The sequence below is a fragment of the Mustela lutreola genome, chromosome 17, assembly GCF_030435805.1.
Source record: "Mustela lutreola isolate mMusLut2 chromosome 17, mMusLut2.pri, whole genome shotgun sequence".
Lineage (NCBI taxonomy): Eukaryota > Metazoa > Chordata > Mammalia > Carnivora > Mustelidae > Mustela > Mustela lutreola.
The window spans coordinates 39,614,053-39,632,469 of record NC_081306.1 but is presented as its reverse complement, the minus strand read 5'-3'; the positions used below and the strand labels follow the sequence as shown (position 1 = coordinate 39,632,469).

The 18,417-nt window shown below is 45.4% G+C and overlaps 1 protein-coding gene and 1 non-coding gene across 13 annotated transcripts in view; both read right to left on the bottom strand.

Moving 5' to 3' along the window:
* The window catches only part of TRRAP (transformation/transcription domain associated protein), a 113,500-nt gene extending 98,224 nt beyond the window's left edge, over window positions 1-15,276 (bottom strand). For 11 of the 12 annotated variants that reach the window (XM_059155580.1, XM_059155586.1, XM_059155585.1 and 8 more), the window contains exons 1-8: window positions 15,152-15,276; window positions 12,560-12,720; window positions 12,106-12,155; window positions 7,138-7,248; window positions 5,778-5,882; window positions 4,731-4,814; window positions 2,838-2,894; window positions 373-498 (exon numbers count right to left, since the gene is read on the bottom strand). In XM_059155580.1, the coding sequence (XP_059011563.1) occupies window positions 373-498; window positions 2,838-2,894; window positions 4,731-4,814; window positions 5,778-5,882; window positions 7,138-7,248; window positions 12,106-12,155; window positions 12,560-12,659 (633 nt within the window). In that variant the 5' untranslated portion in view covers window positions 12,660-12,720; window positions 15,152-15,276. Of the gene's footprint in view, window positions 1-372; window positions 499-2,837; window positions 2,895-4,730; window positions 4,815-5,777; window positions 5,883-7,137; window positions 7,249-12,105; window positions 12,156-12,559; window positions 12,721-14,760; window positions 14,848-15,151 lie in introns of those variants that run through there. The other variant, XM_059155581.1, reaches the window with a different exon arrangement.
* Window positions 12,241-12,437, bottom strand: LOC131820237 (small nucleolar RNA ZL1). The gene has a single exon (XR_009349550.1). It is a non-coding gene; the product is annotated as a small nucleolar RNA ZL1 (small nucleolar RNA).
* Window positions 15,277-18,417: the final 3,141 nt, after the last annotated feature.

The window sequence follows — 18,417 nt, the reverse complement described above, 5'->3', positions numbered from 1 at the left end:
CACGCTCTCAGGTACTAAGCTAGAAATCTCTGTGTAGCTTAAAGAGACCTTGTTAATGTCAAAGCTAAGGATGGAGGGGAGGCCTCTCCGCCTGGGCAGCTGTCTTTCCAACAAGTGATTCTGGATTTCCACTACGGTTTTACCATTTAATTTCTGCATCCAAGGTGAGCAGCAGTCCCGTTCAGCACCTCAAGGCTGCACAGACAATCAGTGATGCATGCATGTGTTATCTTAAATGCCTCTGGTACTTGGAGAAAAACCCCCAAAATACACTAAAGATATGCATAAAAAGTCAGTATGTCATACTTTTCCTCTACCTAGTACAGGAAGACAAGGATAAAAACAAAACAAAACACCTGAAAAAAAACTTACTGTTCTGGTCTCACTGTCCTCACGTTCTGGATTGACTTTCACAGCAATTGTTGTGATCATACCAACCATTTCCGGGGGAGGGACTGTGTTCTCGGGGATCACCTGAGGGTTCTCGAAGTAGCGGTTCTGCATAAAGAAAACACAAATCATTCCTCCTCAAGTCAGACACAATATTCCTCAGCAAAACACACCTGACCTGTGGTGGAAGAAACCTAATGTCGTCCACGTTTCTGTCACACTGATTCCATACGACCTGGGGTCCTCTCTATGGACGAAGACAACACGACAGTGACAACATTCTCTACCTCCAACAGTGGAGGAAAAAAACCTGCCCAAAGTCTTTTCTATCTTTTTTCCTAGCTGGTAGAAGCTGAAATGTGTGACATGTTACATGACTACCTCAGCAAGCAGGGGAGAAGGCAGCCCATCTCTCTGGTGGTGGGAACTTAGGAGCTAGTCCCCACTGAATCCACCTTGCAAACAGTCTCCTCCACAGAGTTCAAAGGCAGGGACCGAAGCAAAGGACAGACAACATTTTTAAAAGCCAAGGCCTCCTTGCCATCCTTAGTTCTCAATGCAAAATTTGGGCTTCACATGAAATAAGACCGTAAGTTCTATATATTCTGAGGTTAAAATCCTCAAAATACCAAAAGGGGTCCATTTTAATTAAAAAAAAAAAAAAAAATATTTGACAGAGAGAAACTAGTCAGAGAGGCAGGCAGAGAGAGAGAGGAGGAAACAGGCTCCCTGCTGAGCAGAGAGCCCGATGCGGGGCTCGATCCCAGGACCCTGGGATCATGACCCGAGCCGAAGGCAGAGGCTTTAACCCACTGAGCCACCCAGGCGCCCCAAGGGGTCCATTTTACTTTGATAATTTTTACAAACTGTTTTTAAAGCTTTAAAAAGAATCTTTAGAGGGTGTCTGGGTGGCTCAGTCGTTGAGCGTCTGCCTTTGGCTCTGGTCGCGATCCCACGGTCCTGGGATGGAGCCCCGCATGGGGCTCTCTGCTCAGTGGGGAGCCTGCGTCTCCCTCTCCCACCCCCCTGCTTGTTCTCCCTCTCTCTCTCTATCAAATAAATCTTTGGGGAAAAAAAAATCTTTAGAATAAAAACTCTGACATATGCACAGATTTACGCAGAATGATTACCAATACTTGTCTACGGCCATACCATCCTGAATGCGCCCGATCTCGTCTGATCTCGGAAGCTAAGCAGGGTCGGGCCTGGTTAGTACTTGGATGGGACACCAATACTTGTGATTACTTGTGATAGTTAGGAACTGAAAACTGGGAAAACCTGCACCAAGGAGACAGTCGCAGTACATGCATAGGACAGGAAATTAAGGGGCCATTAAGAACTGTGACTGCCAGGGGGCGCCTGGGTGGCTCAGTTGTTAAGCATCTGCCTTTGGCTCAGGTCCCGTCATGATCCCAGAGTCCTGGGATCAAGCCCCCGTCAGGCTCCCTGCTCTGGGAGAAGCCTGCTTCTCCCTTTCTCACTCACCTTGCTTCTGTTCCCTCTCTCAGTGTGTCTCTGTCAATCAAATAAATAAAATCTTTAAAAAAAAAAAAAAAAAAAAAAGGGAACTATGACTGCTGGCAGAAGTGATTTAGAGGACATACCAAAGTGGTCCCAGTGGCGCTACCAGGTGAGACTAGGGCAGGGAGAGCCCGTCCTCACACACACCACGCGCTTCCACGCACTCCTGACATCACACACACCACGCGCTTCCACGCACTCCTGACATCACTAAGACAGACTTCTTTCAATACAGGAAGAATTCTAGTGATACTGAAAAGGAGGCTGAAAGTGTACGCCTCTGCCCCAGAAAGCCGTCACAATAGGAGTATAACCACTTTAAAAAGCAGGAAAAATATAGAGGCAAAAAAACACAACAAAACAAAAACCCACACACACCCTCCTCAACATCAATGGTTTCTTACAAGTGAGAAAATAATGGATGATCTGCCTTGGGTTTTGTTGTACTTGTTTATTTATTATTATTTTTTAATTTCTAAAATAAAATTATTGCTTTTATGTCAAAAGTAACATATTAAACTGTGAAAGCAAGAGAATTCTTTTTTTTTTTTTTTTTAAGATTTTATTTATTCGACACAGAGAGAGAAAGTGAGAGAGGGAACAGAAGCAGGGCGGAGGAGAGGGAGAAGCGGGCCTCCCACCAAGCAGGGAGCCTGACGTGGGGCTCGATCCCAGAACCCTGTGATCATGACCTGAGGCGAAGGCAGATGCTTACCGACTGAGCCACCCAGGCGCCTGGAGAATTCTTCTTTTAAGTGGCTGATTTATCAACCTACATTCTGACCATCATTAACTACTCCTCATTCTAAAATCAGCCTCCAGCCTTCCCCCATTATTCCTTCAACCCAACTATTCCGAATTCCCCTCAAAATGAGGAAGTAGTAAGTGAATATAAATAACAGAGGCAAACAATATTAAAAACATACCACTACTTTTGGAAGCTCCTTGTAAATCTGTTTCACAAAATCCAAAAAATGATGAATCTAAAAATAAAATTTAAAAAAGACAGTGTAAGGAAGATATTTATCAACAGAAAACGCTGATAGTAATAAAAATGTTAATAGTCTCACTATATAAGAACTAATAAACCAGGCAGGAAAAATGTCAGACTCAAAATACAAATATGCCATGGACATGAACAGACAGACAAAAAAAGAAAAAGTTTCTAATTCAGGAAGGGCAAAGGAATGAAAATTAAAATAAATGCCACTTTTTGCCTTTATGAAAGTACTGCTATACCACGCGCGAGAGAGTCCAATAAGAGGGAGACTCTCCTGTACTTCCAGGAAAAGCATTAACTGCTCAGACCTTTCCAGAAATCGACCTGACAGTATCTATCAGAAGCATTAAAGCATTTACACCTTTGACTGGATAACCCAGCTCTTATAAACACAGTCCAGGAAATAACCTGATACTCACAAGATACTCACCAACAGTCCTAAAATAAAAATTCCGAAATACCTTAATTATCCAAACACAAGGGCATTGTAAGAAAGACAATTTATTACACATCCATTAAGAACTACCTTTATAAAGGACTTTTCATGATTGGAAAACATCCTTGTATGATGTGATCATACCTTGTATGATTTTTTGGATTTCGGGAAACAAAAAAAAAGCCACAAAATACTATCACATTTATACAGAAAATATACATAGTAAAAAGAACAGAAATAAAGACATTAGTTTTTTTTTTTTCAGATGACAAGAATTCTACTTCATCTTCTTTTAATTTCACAATAATCTACAACAGGCTACTAAGGTTCCCAACAGAAAAAAGTATCATCATTAGGGCAAGTGCCTACTGCGCAGTTACCAATCACTCTTAAGAACTTTAACTTTTGTTATTTAATTCTTTAAATACTTCAGGGTGATAAGAGGCTTCTCATCCATCTTCAAGACTTCAACCAACAATCACTGAGTGGCCTTTGGATAGGCAAAATCAAAAGGCAGTTAGAAAAGCAGGGGGTTTATTGATACGCTAAAAGTCTGCTAAGGATCCTGACTCCAGATGGAAAGTCTCGAGTACTACTAAATCTGCATGTTTCCCTATTTATTGCATACCCATATATTTAACTGGGTATGAGTTCTCTGGTGTCACCGCAGAATCAAAGGTTTTCCCACAGTCGCTACATTTATATTTTACTCCTGTGTGACTTCCTTAAAGAAGACCCGATTTTTGACGGATTCTCCACTCTCGTTACATGAACGTAATTACTGCCCACTATGAACTCTTCCACATCCAACTCGAATCAATAAAGAATGAATATAAAAAACAGGCACTTTGTGGGAGAGTATGTATGCCAGGATATACAGATTCTAATTATATGTGTTTCCAAAAAAATTTTTTTAATTCTTCAAGCAACCTTTTGAGGATATGTCCTGTGAGAATCCTCATTTTACAATAAAGGCTCCAAAAGGCTAGATACTTACAATGTTAGTACCCACTAATTACTAGGCTGAGATTCCAACCCAGTTCTGACTTCAGAACCCACATCTTAAACCACTGCAGGGCATAAAATGACTGGAGCCTTTCAGCACACCAGATGTGTAAATACCAGAATTACCCAAACAGCCCCGCCGGTCTGGTAGTTTACCACATTTCAAAGAAATGTACAAATTCAGCCAAATTGTCATGTAAACATTATCAAGAAAAAAGTCACTGTGAAACCTGTAAAGAATTTCCCCCAAACTTAGGGTACCCTTTTCTTGAATGCAGCACATCTCCTGTCAATTCTAAGAGAGCAAATAAACCACACGGTAGGAAAAAAAAAACCTGTTGACACACTTTTATAAATGCCATCCGGATAAACACTTACTTCTTGTGTGATGGGCGGCCTGAACTGTTTGTGTAGCTCAATGATTATTCTTAGACAAATAAGAACATTCTCTTCATTTTCCGTCTTTAAAAAAAAGCATTTAGAAAAGAGTTATACTTCTGAGGTTATCTTAATCTAAAGATTATAGACTATCTTCCAGGCATTTTTCTGCATACACTCCCTACATCAGCCAACTTAGATTCAATCTGTGGAACACAGAACATAATTATCTCAGATAAGAAGCTTCTGAGGTCTTTGGTGGACCACATGAAGGGCATCCCACCAGTAAGCTTTGGAAAGTAATACTCCCACAGATGATAAATGGCACTTAAGGCAAGTCACACTATGAGCAAAAGTCTTGGTGGTCCAAATGACACTTCTTCAGTGCTTGAAAATGTCAGAAAAACCCAGTAGGTTTTTATTGGACCACTGACTAAACACTTTACACTCTTGGAATGGGTTGTCTTCCCCATCTTACCCATGGGAAGCTAGTGCTCAGAGAAGGTAAGCCACATGGCTAACATGATTCAGCCAACATGAGTTAGAGCTGGATCTGAAGCCAACTCTATCCCCTCCAAAGCTCACTCTTCCAAGGGGCCCAGAAACACAACAAAATTCTAAACATATCGTGTTTAAGAACAGAAAGAAAACAATTTTTGAGGCTAACGTAACAGGTAGGTGCGAGACGGATTCACCTGAAGAATCAGAGAAACTCTTTATAAGCATCTACTATGCCTAAAGTAGCACGAAGTCAAAGAGCCTCGCAACTCTGAGTTTACCTACCCAGCCCTTTCCAAAGATTTCCACCATATGTAGTCCATATGTGGTCAATTCCCTACTGACTCAAAACAAACCATTTTCAATTAACACTACTTCTTAGTAATTTGGTCAGCAAAATGGGGGGAAAACAGACTTTAAGAAAATTTTTACTCATGTGAATCAGAACTTTAGTGAAAAGGGAAATAGTTGTCTAATACTAGATTCCACAATAAGAAAAGCACTGACAATCAAGATAAGGCTAAGTAACAAAAAATTCTCAAAGATTACCTCTAAAAAGCGAAACATCACAGACAGAACATTTTTTGTATGAGGACGAAGATGTTCATTGGTTGGTATTCTGTGAATTATTTCAAGTACTAGCTTCCGCAGTTGCTGGTGAGGGAAAATAAAAAGGTCAGTATCAAATCCTCCCAAGAGTCCCAAAGTCATTCTTTCACACTCTGTAAGGTACACGGCTATCTGCAGCCAGCACTGGGAAATGCCAAACTACAAGATAGACCCCACTTCAAAAATAATGCTGTGAATTACTAAAATGTTATCCCTGGTATGTACCACAAACCACTGTTTTTCAAGATTTCTACAGCTGTGTACCAAATGAACCAAGACCAACTTTCCCTCTTCCACAACTACCCATTATTCCCTGGTTAGGAAGGGCCCCAGCGTGTGAACATCTGGGGGGTTTCAGGCGAAAGAGCCTGGCACAAACGGAACTTGGTTTGGGGTCTCCCGCCAACAGGGTTTGCTTCCTACAGTCCTATCTCTGGATCCCCCTTGGGCTCGATGACTTATTGATTACACAACCCGACTAAGCTTTCAGGATTTGGGCGATGGAGCCGACAACTGAAAGGCAGGTCAAAGGTGTGGGCCTTCCACTGGTACGACATAAATATGTGGCAATCTTTATTTGGCAATAACTTTCACTGGCATTATGGCAATTTTTAAAGACTTATTTATGGGGCGCCTGGGTGGCTCAGTGGGTTAAAGCCTCTGCCTTCACCTCAGGTCATGATCCCAGGGTCCTGGGATCGAGCCCCGCATCGGGCTCTCTGCTCAGCGGGGAGCCTGCTTCCCCTTCTCTCTCTGCCTACTTGTGATCTCTGTCTGTGAAATAAATAAATAAAATATTTTAAAAAATAAATAAAAAAATAAAAAATAAAAATAAAAATAAAAAAATAAAGACTTATTTATATTTACATATAATATATGTTTTTATATTATATATGTTCATAGAAAAAATTGGTATGAGACTTCAAATAATCAAGGTGGGGAAAGGGTTGCAAGGAGTGGGCAAGAATACAGACAAAAACTGGTCAGGGGCGCCTGGGTGGCTCAGTGGGTTAAGCCTCTGCCTCCGACTCAGGTCATGATCTCAGCATCCTGGGATCGACCCTGCATCGGGCTCTCTGCTCAGCAGGGAGCCTGCTTCCCTTCCTCTCTCTCTGCCTGCCTCTCTGCCTACTTGTGATCTCTGTCTGTCAAATAAATAATAAATAAAATCTTATAAAGATAAAAAAATTTTAAAAAAATAAAGTGGAACCCTAAATTTTCTCAGGCGTTTTAATTCATAAATGCCTGTGATCTTACAGCATGACATACCCCCGCTCCCCGACGTTTCTGAACAGATTACCTGGGCTGGTTTCTCCTGGAGAAACTGAACCTCCCCATCTTGAAGAAATGTGAGAAATCGAGGGATGATATGTTCCAGGAACGTGGAGTACTGAGGGGATGATGTCACATTCTAATTTTGCAAAAATCAAAGAAAACCCCATTAAGTTTGTGGACATACCTTCCTTTCAAATTCAAGTATTCTTGAATTCAAGTATTCAAATTCAATATAGTCTCAAGAAAACATAAAGCATGTTAGCGAAGCCAACAGCAATTTTTAATGCTTTTAGACGCGTCAGTGATAACACAGTTTTAAGTAAAATGATCACTGCTTCTGCAATACAATTTAAGATAGAAAGTGAATGTTAAAATTTGCTGTTCAAAGTACACATACTAATGCTGGGGAAAAGGTGGAATCTGGCACCTGTCCTAGAGACTGGCTCTGCCACAACCTAAGTTTGAGCCCTCCAAAAAATCTTTTGCCTTCTAGATCTTAGCATCTTCAAGCGGAAAATGAAGAGCTTAAACAAATTGGCACCTTTTCCTACTCGGAAAAGCCAATTTATTGGTCAGATCTATATTAATTAGATGGTAATCTAACCTCATCTGTTATAAATCTGGCACTGACTTTAAGAGGAGAATTGGAAATGAACATCCAGTCTGGAGACAGCGCGGTAAATCGCGCTTAGGAAGTGGGAACCCGGGACAGTGACCACGCCCCCATCTGTTGACTGTCGTAGCATTTCCCGCCTTACGGAATGACAGAGATTATGTGAGTTAATTTAGGACACACTAAATGCTCTACGGTAAATGGTCATTAATATCATCCGGCGTTATTACCAGAGCCCCCGTGTGCTAAATACTGAGCTGTGTTTTCTTACTCTTTCTCACTCAGTCCTCGGGAGCCCAAGGGGAAGTATTATCTCCGTATCACGGATAAAGAGGCTCAGAGAGGTCATAAAACTTGCTGAGTGTCAGTCCACAGGCTTTAGAAGTGGTTGGAAATGGAGTGTCTTTAACAGCCAAATCCTTTCTCCTTTTAAGGCCTCACTTGCTCACTCAACAGTCACTGAGGCTCTATCATGTGCTCAGTGGTGATAAGACGAAGAAAAAAGAAGGCACCCGGATGGCTCGGTCGGTTGAGGGTCTAACTCTTGGCTTTGGTTCAGGTCAAGATCTCGGGGTCGTGAGATTGAGCCCCACATCAGGCTCTGTGCTCAGTGGGGAGTCTGCTTAGGAATCTCTTCTTTCCTTTTGTCCCTCCCCCAACTCCTGCTAGCCCATGTGCACGCGCTCTAAAAATAAATATTTTTTTAAAAAAAGAGAGAGAGAGAGACCAAGAAAAGAGAGTTGATACAATTCATGCCCTCCCAGATGGGGGAGGCAGTCATGTGCTGGGAAAACAGATAAAAAAAAGAACAATCCAGAATTATGATGGAGGAAATACTGGCAACTAAGGGAACACGAAGTGCTGGATGGAACCAAGGGCAGAGAAGGTTCCAAGAAAAGCCTATGCAAAGGCACAAAGTTATGAGAAAGCATGGACGTAAAAGGCACGTAAACTAGCTGAGCCCTGCAGGAGGTGGGAGCCCGAGAGCAAGGGGTTTGGCTCTTACCATCAGGAGCCTGACAGGCCCCTGAAGGAGGCAGCTGGGCAGTTAATTAAATACAAGTGTCTGAAACTCCAGACATGGATCTGGGCTGCAGATAGAGATGTGGGGTTTTCTACCATTATAAAGTAATCTTGGAAGAGGAGTCTATGAAGGAAGAGAAGGAACAGACGAAAATCAAAAAAAGTGTTGCCACAGGAGCCAAGAAAGAAAGTAGTGGAATTCTTAGAAGGTGGGCCTGAGCACCAGGCTCCCAGGCCCAACCCAGGGCTCCATTCACACCGAACACTGGTGGGAACAGCCCTCAGGTACCTCCCAGCCTCTCCCCAAACAGGCTGGGAATACAAAATACCCACATTCAAGGACTTAAGGAACAAGAAGATTCCCACTGGAATGTTATCACAGTCACCAAAAAATCAAGTTCATCAGCACTTGAGTCCATACCAACTGCTGCTTCCATAGGTTCCAAAACAGTTTCAAGTTCCTCTGATTAAAAAAAAGATTCATTCAGCAAGCTGCCTGGTTATTCTGCCAGGATTTCAACTCAGCCCCCAGCTTTTTGATCCAAATGAACTTTTCATGTGAATTCTAACCTGAAGGTTCATTTCCAGTCCTGAAAGATGGCTCATAGAACCTTTACTTAGCCCACAAATTTATTCCTAAGTGCTTAGTGAAATGTATTTAAGACTCCTGAAAGCACTGGGATTTTTCTTTTGTTAATTTCACTCACCTCATTCTAATATTCTGGGGCAGCAGTGGTGGTAATTTAGAATTACCTACTGCGGGTCATTCTAGTATTTAATTCTTTCAAGGGCTTAGTCATCTGAATTTCATGGAAGACCAATGTTTCTATCAAACAGATTTCCAAAGTCACAATTTTCGAAAGGCCCAAGTACACGGACTGCTTCACTGCCTTTTAGTTCTGTAAATTTAATCAATGTGTCTGTGACCAAAGTCAGAAATTAACTAGCTAACTGCCAGACAGGAGAGAAAGGGGCGGAACACTTAGAGCAGACAGCCCCAGGCCCACACGCAGAGACCTCAAACAAGCGCTCCTTTCTGTGGGTTCACCAGCTCCCCATGACTTCATCCTCTCAAAGCCGCTGAGGCTATGGTTCTCACTTAGCAGTTCTTCCAAAAATGCAGAAGGCATGCCTATCACGTTCTTCCTCCCAGCTCTTTTTTTTTTTGGCTTTTTTTGTTTTTTGGTGTGTTTTTTTTGTTGTTGTTGTTGTTTTTTAACAGCTTGCGTTAGCAGCTTGGGCAGAAGAGAAAGCTCTTTAGCTCAATCTTGAAATATCTCAGGATTTTTTTTCCCCAGCTCAGTTCAAGGCAACAAGTCCTTAAAAACTGTCTACTTAAAATAAAACCACCAAAAAAACCTCCCACGGAACGGAAATGTTATCCAGTGCTACAGAGTAGGGCCCTGATTCATTCCCACTAGCATTTATTTGATCCTTTGTAATTCAAATGACCAAGCCAAAAGCTAAAAACATTTTATCTGCTATTCTTAATCATATTAACTGAGAAATGTTTTATTATCCCCACATCAAAAATAAGAAATGTTACTTTTTCTCCTATGAAACTAACAGCACAGAACTAACCATAAAGTTGGACAAAAAACCCCAAAAACAAAACGGAGAATGATTTTCAGATGCTGAACAAGAAGCAGGGCCAGACCACAGTCTCCAGAAGGGGAGCTTATATGGCCACCATGGCTCTCCGCCTGCGTCCCTCCGGACGTCCTGACTGGGGCTCAGCAGCGAGCCCTGCCAAAGTGAGGAGCTAATTAGAGTTCCAAGCAGCCCAGGTGGCCGGAATCTGCAAAGAGCCCCAGAGAAACAGAACTATGGGCAATGGTCTTCTCTGAGACCTTGAATGAGGACTGGACTGCACGTGTAACTAAGATGAAGTAAGACCACCTGAACCTTACCAGACAGTTGACAGCTTTGGGACTGAGAGATCTGAAGAGGTATAAGAGGCCCAGCAATGTTGTAGGATGATGGGGTTCCAGCCTGGACACAGTGCAAACACGTTCCTAACACCTCTTAACACCCCAGACTTCTAGGGGCACCTGGGTGGCTCAGTCAGTTAAGGGGCTGCCTTTGGCTCAGGTCATGATCCCAGGGTCCTAGGATGAAGCCCCGAATTGGGCTCCCTGCTCGGCAGGGAGTCTGCTTCTCCCTCTCCCTCCCCCTGCTGCTCTGCCAACTTGAGCTCTCTATCAAATAAAATCTTTTAAAGAAACAAAAATGAAAAACAAACAAACAAAAAAACAAACCACCCCAGACATCTAGCTGAGGAAGACCACACCCGAGAAGACCTATTCTAGACCTCTAAAACAAGCCAAGCCTAAAATCAACCTCTGATGGTATCCATGCGGAGCTCGAGTTTGGAGGCTGAATCCCGCCAAGTTAGAGAGATCTGGTGAACACCTTAGCTTTCCACAGATCCTCTTATGCCACAGCATAAAGTCAAGCCTACACGTGTCCGAGGACATCAGCTAGAAACTGAACTGGCCTATCGCAATCAAAATATCAGTACTCTTCAGAGGAAGGTAACAGAATCCAGAGTCCCTATACTTCACATATAGTATTTGCCATATTATCAAAAACTACTAGACAATGCAAGAAACAGGATAATGTGACCCATAGTCAGTAGAAACTAACCCTCATCTAGCCCAAATGTTGGATTTATCAAAGACTTTAACGCAGTCATTATAAAACAGTCCAAGAATAATAACAACAACAAGACGATGTTGGTACATGATGATAATCTCTTGAAGAAGGGAAATCTGAAAGAACCAAATGGAAACTCTAAAAGTACCAGAACTGAAACAAAAACATATAAAAAGTAAATTGAAACTTTACAGCCTCTCAGCCAACTGGAGAAGATACAGAAACAGTAAACCTGAGGGCAGATAATGGAAATCATCCGATCCAGAGAACAAAGGGAAGACTGAAGAAAAGTGAACAGAGCCCAAGGACCCACGGTCCGCTGGGAAATTGTGGAACATGAGGCTCGGAAAGAGGAACTGGTCAAGGTCACGCAAGTGCTCTCAGTCCACAGTAACACACCTACAAGTAATAAATCTACAATGTAAGTCTGAAGGCATCCTGAAAGTTTATGCCTCTCAAGATGGAAAAAAGTTTAACCACCAAAACCAAAGCGACATCCCTCAACATCATTTGAAGTTTACAGTCACTGGTGTGAAGAAGCTGGACAACACTATGCACACATCAAATTTCAGTTCTGAAATAACATAAATCACATTAACAGAATGATTTTTGACTCACTAGTAAGACTGACAAAGAAGCGACTGGCAACTTCCCATAAATATTTACCTCGTAATTAAAAATATATATACATTAAGCTCATACCTCAAAATTTTCACTCACTTCTTGCATCATTTTTAACTTTGTTTCATCAGCTGTGAATGATAATAAAACAAGTCGTCAGGTAATCGAAATTACATTAAGGATCTTCACAAAATTAATGGATTTAACAACTTAAGAGAAGCAATCAGATCTTATCAGTTTCACTGTCACAGTCCAACAGAAGGCACATAACTAGTTTCCCTACAACCAGTCACACACATTCACACTCTCAGACGTACGTGTGCATGCACAGACAAGGATACACACACGCATACACACACACACATGTGCCTCTTTGGGGCTCCAGGTAGTAATGTACATCACTTTGCTTCTCCAAAAGGCAGAGAATGGGAAATTTAGGGTAAGAATATCTGTTCATCTCAATGTGTACATCATCTGAATTGAGATGAATGAGTCACGATAAAGCATTTCTTAATGACAAGAAGGATCAACTCACGTGTATTTACATCCGTGAGAGCTGCCACAAACTGAAGGTATTTTTTCATCAGAGTGGTTTGGTCAACCACCGTGGCCCCCTGCGTTGCAACAAATGCCATTTTTCTTTTGAGTTGGTTTGTTTCTCAAGAGAAAAGTATCAGGCCCATGAGGTCACCCAGCCTATGAAAAGAAGCATATGGTTAGCCAACTTATTGAAGGCACAGGCTCACCACTGTTATGAAAATCATATCTAAATGGCTGTATTAAGCTAACTACTTTTTAATTAACCCACAGTACTATTCCCTCTGCTTTTTTGAAAGTAAAATTTACTTGCATCCATTTTTCCTATTAATTTCCAAACATGATTTTTATAAACAGAGGCTTTTCCCTCCCTTAACTGTTTATCCTTCTTTCCCTAGGCCAGGGGTGGGCAACCTCTCTGTAAGCCAGACAGTAAATATTTCAGACTTTGTGGTCTCTATCAAAACTACTCAGCTCTGTTACAGCCAGAAAACAGCCGTGGACCACATAAATGGAAGAGCGTGGCTATGATCCATAAAACTGTATTTAGGAACACCGAAATTTGAATGTCATGTAATTCTTCACTTGATCTTAGCCAAAAGGCCGAGAAGCAACTGAATGTCATATAATTCTTAAATGCCATGAAACACTACTTTTTTTTTTCAACTTTTCTCAACCACTTAAAAACGTAAAAATTCTTAGCTTGTGGGCCAAAAAAAAAGAGGTAGCTGAGTGGTACCTGACAGGCTCAATCTGTGGAACATGCAACTCTTGGTCTTGGGGTTGTAAGCTCAAGCCCCACATTGGGTGTAGAGATTGCTTAAAAATAAAAATCTTGGGGTGCGTGGGTGGCTCAGTGGGTGAAGCCTCTGCCTTTGGCTCAGGTCATGATCTCAGGGTCTGGGGATCAAGCACCACATAGGGCTCTCTGCTCAGCAGGGATCCTGCTCCCCACACCCCCACCCCCTGCCTGCCTCTCTGCCTCCCTGCCTACTTGTGATCTCTCACTGTCAAATAATAAAATCTTTCAAAAATAAAAATAAATATCTTAAAACAACAACAACAAAAGGGCAGCTGACTGGATTGGGCAACCTCTACAGGTGACTGGTTTTCACACTTCAGTGTGCACTAAGATCACCAGATGCCAAAGGTGAACCTCTAAGCACTACCCAGAGACTGGTTCAGTGACTGGGCCCGGGAAGCTGTAGATTTTGCTTGCAGCTAGCACAACGTAGGCACTTAGGAAATGCTGCCTGAATGAATGAATGAATGAATGAATGAATGCTTCAAGTTGCTGAGGACCACACTGGAAGAACCACCTCTCCCGGCTGACACCTGCATAGAGGGAGACCTGGTTTCTGCTTTAAGAGCTCACAAAAGTATCTTGAGATACTTTTACGCATCCTCCTTGTATATATAACCGTTTAATTCCACTTGGCATCAAAAGGCAGCTTCATGACTTCATTTTCTTCAGGCCACTCTCTTCGAGACACCAAAAGCACGTCTCCCATGCAGAGAAGACGCCAACCGCTGCTCTCTCGCCCTCCTCCGACTCAGAGCAGGAAAACTCTCCGAGACTGAAGAGAGGCACCCTGTCAGCCCCGCTGGATGACCCGACGACTGCTTCCTCTTTGAGGACGCACGCCCTCCGCCAAACACGAATGCCCCCCCACCCCCACCCCATCCCTGGGGACCCAAGAGCAGAGTCAGGGCCTCTGCGTGCCTACGAAACTTGTGGTCGTGCCCAAACTCCTTAAAAGCTTGAACCCCCTCTTTCACCGAAGTCGGTTCACTCTTGCATTTCCCGGGGCCCCAAAAGGCCAGGCCCCGCGTTCCTGCCGGGCCGTGGGGGGGGGGGGGGGGGGCGTGGGCCTGAGAAGGGAAAACGGTCCATCGCGCCTGTCCGTGGGCGAGCGGCTCGAAGCCGCCGGGGGCCGAGGGCCTGGCCTCCGTCGAGCCCCCTCGTCCGGCCCAGGTGGAAAGGCCCGCGCCGCGCCCGCGCACGGACGGACAAACGGCCCCGCCGCCCCGCCCCACCGCGCCGAGCCTGAGGCAGCGCCGCCGGGCCAGAGGGGGCGCTGTCTTGGCCGCTACCTTCGCTCTCCGCGCCGGGCCGGACCAGCGAGGGGCCTGCGTGGAGGCCGGGGGGTGCCAGGCTGGCCAGGGGACGCTTCTGGGGATACGGGGCCCCAAACCCACACTCTCTCTCCCAGGTCTCAAACGGCTCGCCGTTTCCCTCCTTTTGTCGCCGTCTCCGGACACCCAGCGTCCGCCCTCCAGGCCGCGGTACGGCGAGCGCCGAGGGCCAATTCCCGCGCCGCGAGCCCTCCGCCTCCCGGAGCTCCTCAGCGCGCCCAAGCAGCGGGAGGCTACAGGGCGGCCGCCGGCTTCGGCCTGCCGGGCTGGGCACCGGTGGGTACCGGGAGGGGATGGCCGGGTGGAGCGGGCGCAAGGAGCCTACCACTGTCGCTGCGCGGAGCCGCCGCGCCGCAGAGGCCTCCCCACGCTGGGGACCCGCCGCACCGGCCCGGGCCTCCACGCGCGCCTCCCGGGGCCGTTCCGCCGCCCTCTCGCGCCGGCCCGCGCTTACCCTAAGCTCGGCGGCGGGCCTCCTGCAGACCCAGCCCGCGACCCCCAGCGAAGCCCTCGCCGCCGCCGCAGCCGCCGCCGCCGCCGTGCAGTCCCGCCCCCGCTTAAAGCGGCCGCGCCCGCCGCGGGAGAAATAGGTCCGGGCGCGCCGCCCCCAAGTGGGTGCGGCCTGGGCGAGCGGCGGGAGCGGGGAGGGGCGTTGCGCCGGGTCGCCCGCAAGGCTGGAGAGGCCGCAGGTGCCGGCAGTTTTGGGGCTCCTTCTGCCCTAAATAGGCGCGTAGGAGCCAGGTCTGGGAAGGGTAGGGAAGGGACGCCGGGGGCTGCGGCAGGGCGGCGGGCACCCGAGGAGCTCCCTTAGCAGGCGGCGGTCGGGCCCAGGCAGAGTCCATCCCTGAACTGAATGTGGCAGTCCGGGCGGGTTTCCCCCCTCCTCCCTTCCTCGGCTCGTTTTTAACCAGTCGAAAAGGGGAGGGGGCAAGCAGGCAGGAGACAGAGGAGCCCCTGTATGCAAAGGAAAGCCCTGATGTTCTGCTCCGAGGTGGTCGGCCTGATCATCTGTTCTGCAGCTGCATCACCGAGGCTGGACCGCCGACGATCTCTGTCAGCTCCTACCTGGCGGGCAGATGTCTCTGGCCAGGACAGACCAGTGATGAGAAGAAAGGGGAGTGGGCCCTGATGCCTACGTGAGATGGCGTGGGCAGGGCCAAGACGCCTTAGAAGAAAAAAGTACTGTTGAGCCTTACCTACGACTCCATCTAGAAGAGTGGTTGAGTAGTGAGCGGCTCCTGGTACCCCATGGTTACCATGTTAGATGGACAGAGCATTAAAGTGATGGCCTATCTCCACCACCTCCATTACCTGGTTCCACCACCTACCCTTTCCCAACAATATCTTACCCTCCCCCACATCATCACTAAGTTACCAAAGTCTTGGTGTTCCCTTCACAGAAAGATACATTTCATACTTTGCAATAAATGCAGCTTGCAACAGCTGCAATGTATCTCGGAAGAAAGGCGCCCTATTCAGAAGCATGCTCCTTACTTGTTTAAAAATGTTGCTACTCAAGAACAACCTTCTGTTGAACTGCCAGGATTTTACATCAATATATTTCATGTCACTTGTTTCTTCCCTGGGAGAAATAAAATGGGTCAGAATAACTTCCCCCCGCCCATGGAAAAAGTACTTGCAAGCAGAATCCTCTCTGCTCCTTAGCACCCCCCCCCCAAAGTAATAGCTCCAAAACTGGGGAAGGTTTAGTAATCTGAGAGCTGAAATCAGTGCACAGTTGTTTCATATTGTTCCCTGGAAAGGGGGTAGAGAAAAAAGCAGAAAGTAGACAAATCTTTTGGTAAGTTTCAGATGAACTGCACATGCTAAGGACCTACAGTTAAGCCTAGCTCTAATGTTGGCTAAATTCCTGCACTTCCCATGGCCCTAGCTTCTCCTAACAAAGTACCCAAAATGCTGTTTGATTTTTGTCTGCTTTCTTGTCAGAGACAGTGTCAACTCTATCCCTATCAGGTAAATTAGATCACACCACTCCTCTGCTTAAAACCCTCCAAAGACTTTTCAGCTCATCCTCATTCCCTGGCCCTATGTACCTCCCAACCTCACTCTTCATGGTTCTAGCTGCTGTGGCCCTGCTGTGCCTCAGGCCAACCTAGGACCTCTGGAATGTTCTTTCCTCAGAGGCACAGAGCTGACTCCTTGTCATCCTTGATGAGCTCAAATATCACCTCCTCTGAGACAACTTTCTTAAGGCCCAGTGTAAGAAAACCACTGCTCCTACCACCACCCCCATTCGCTATCTCATAATACTATAATACTGTAATAATTTCACCAGGGGAAATACTCAAAATGCTGTATTTCCCCTCAATAACCTTGTAATCTGAACATCAGTTTTAGGGTGGCCTTTGCAGTGGCTTCTGTGACATAGTACTACTACATATAGTAGTCACAAGACTATCTGTGACTACTATAAAATTATTCAATGCAATCAAGTTATACATAAAAAACCCTAATCTTATTATTTTCTCTTATGCATCTAGTTCATTTTTAATAATTTTTTTTTAGAGATTTTATTTGAGAGAGAGCTCGTGCATGCGCATGAGTTGGGGGGAGGGTCAGAGGAAGAAGCAGAACCCTGTGCTGGGCACGGAGCCCCAACTCAGGACTCTGAGATCATGGCCTAAGCCAAAGGCAGATGTTTAACCCGCTGAGCCACCCAGGTGCCCCTAAAAAATATTTTTTTAAAGATTTTATTTTTAAGTGATTTCTATGCCCAACATGGGGCTCAAACTTAATGGCCCTGAGGCCAAGTCACGTGCTGTACTCACTGAGCTAGCCAGTGCCCCTGCATTTAGTTTGTTTTAAAAGCCACTAATAACCAGACCTTTCAATAATGTTAAATAGTGGGGCACCTGGGTGGCTCAGTGGGTTAAATCCTCTGCCTTTGGCTCAGATCATGATCCCAGGGTCCTGGGATGGAGCCCCACATCGGGCTCTCTGCTCCGCGGGAAGCCTGCTTTCTCCTCTCTCTCAGCCTGCCTCTCTGTCCACTTGTGATCTCTGTCAAATAAATAAAATATTTTAAAAAATAAAAAAAATAATGTTAAATAGTTAAATATTTGAAACTCGGTTTATAACCTTAACATTTTTTCCCACACCACAATTTTCTCCTCAGTTCCTGATGTACTAGCGACACTCTCCCAGGTCTGTAAGCAATTCCAACGACGACAGCAAATACTGATCACATGCACTGTCCCAAGCACTGTTGTACATGTTAACTCATTTGTCCTAAGCACTGTTGTATGCGTTAACTCATTCGATCCTCATAGAGTAGGAACTATTAACATTTTAAAGGAAAGGAAAATGAGGGACTCAGAGGAAAGTGACTTCCCCAAGGTCACATAACTCTCAGAAGGAATCCAAAGTCTCCTGCTTCCTAGGCCTGGTATTGTCCCCACGATGTTGACTGCTGCTACTGAGGCGGGTAGGGGGATGACGCCTGTCTAGCACTTTCAACTCTCCTTGGGGGGGGGGGGGGCTCGCTCAGATCTGTTCCCCCTCCCTTAGGGTGCCATGGCAGTGTGGCCAGAGAGCCAGCCCATCCTCTGTGGAGGCCACCGCTGTCCCAGAGACAGAGGCCATACCCGCAGGTGTCTTCACTCCCATGCTGCGATTCAAGTCGTGGTCCATCCGAGCCCACCAGGCAAGGTTCGTCCAACCTCCCTCCCTTACCCAAGTACAGGCTTAAGCAAAGGCAGA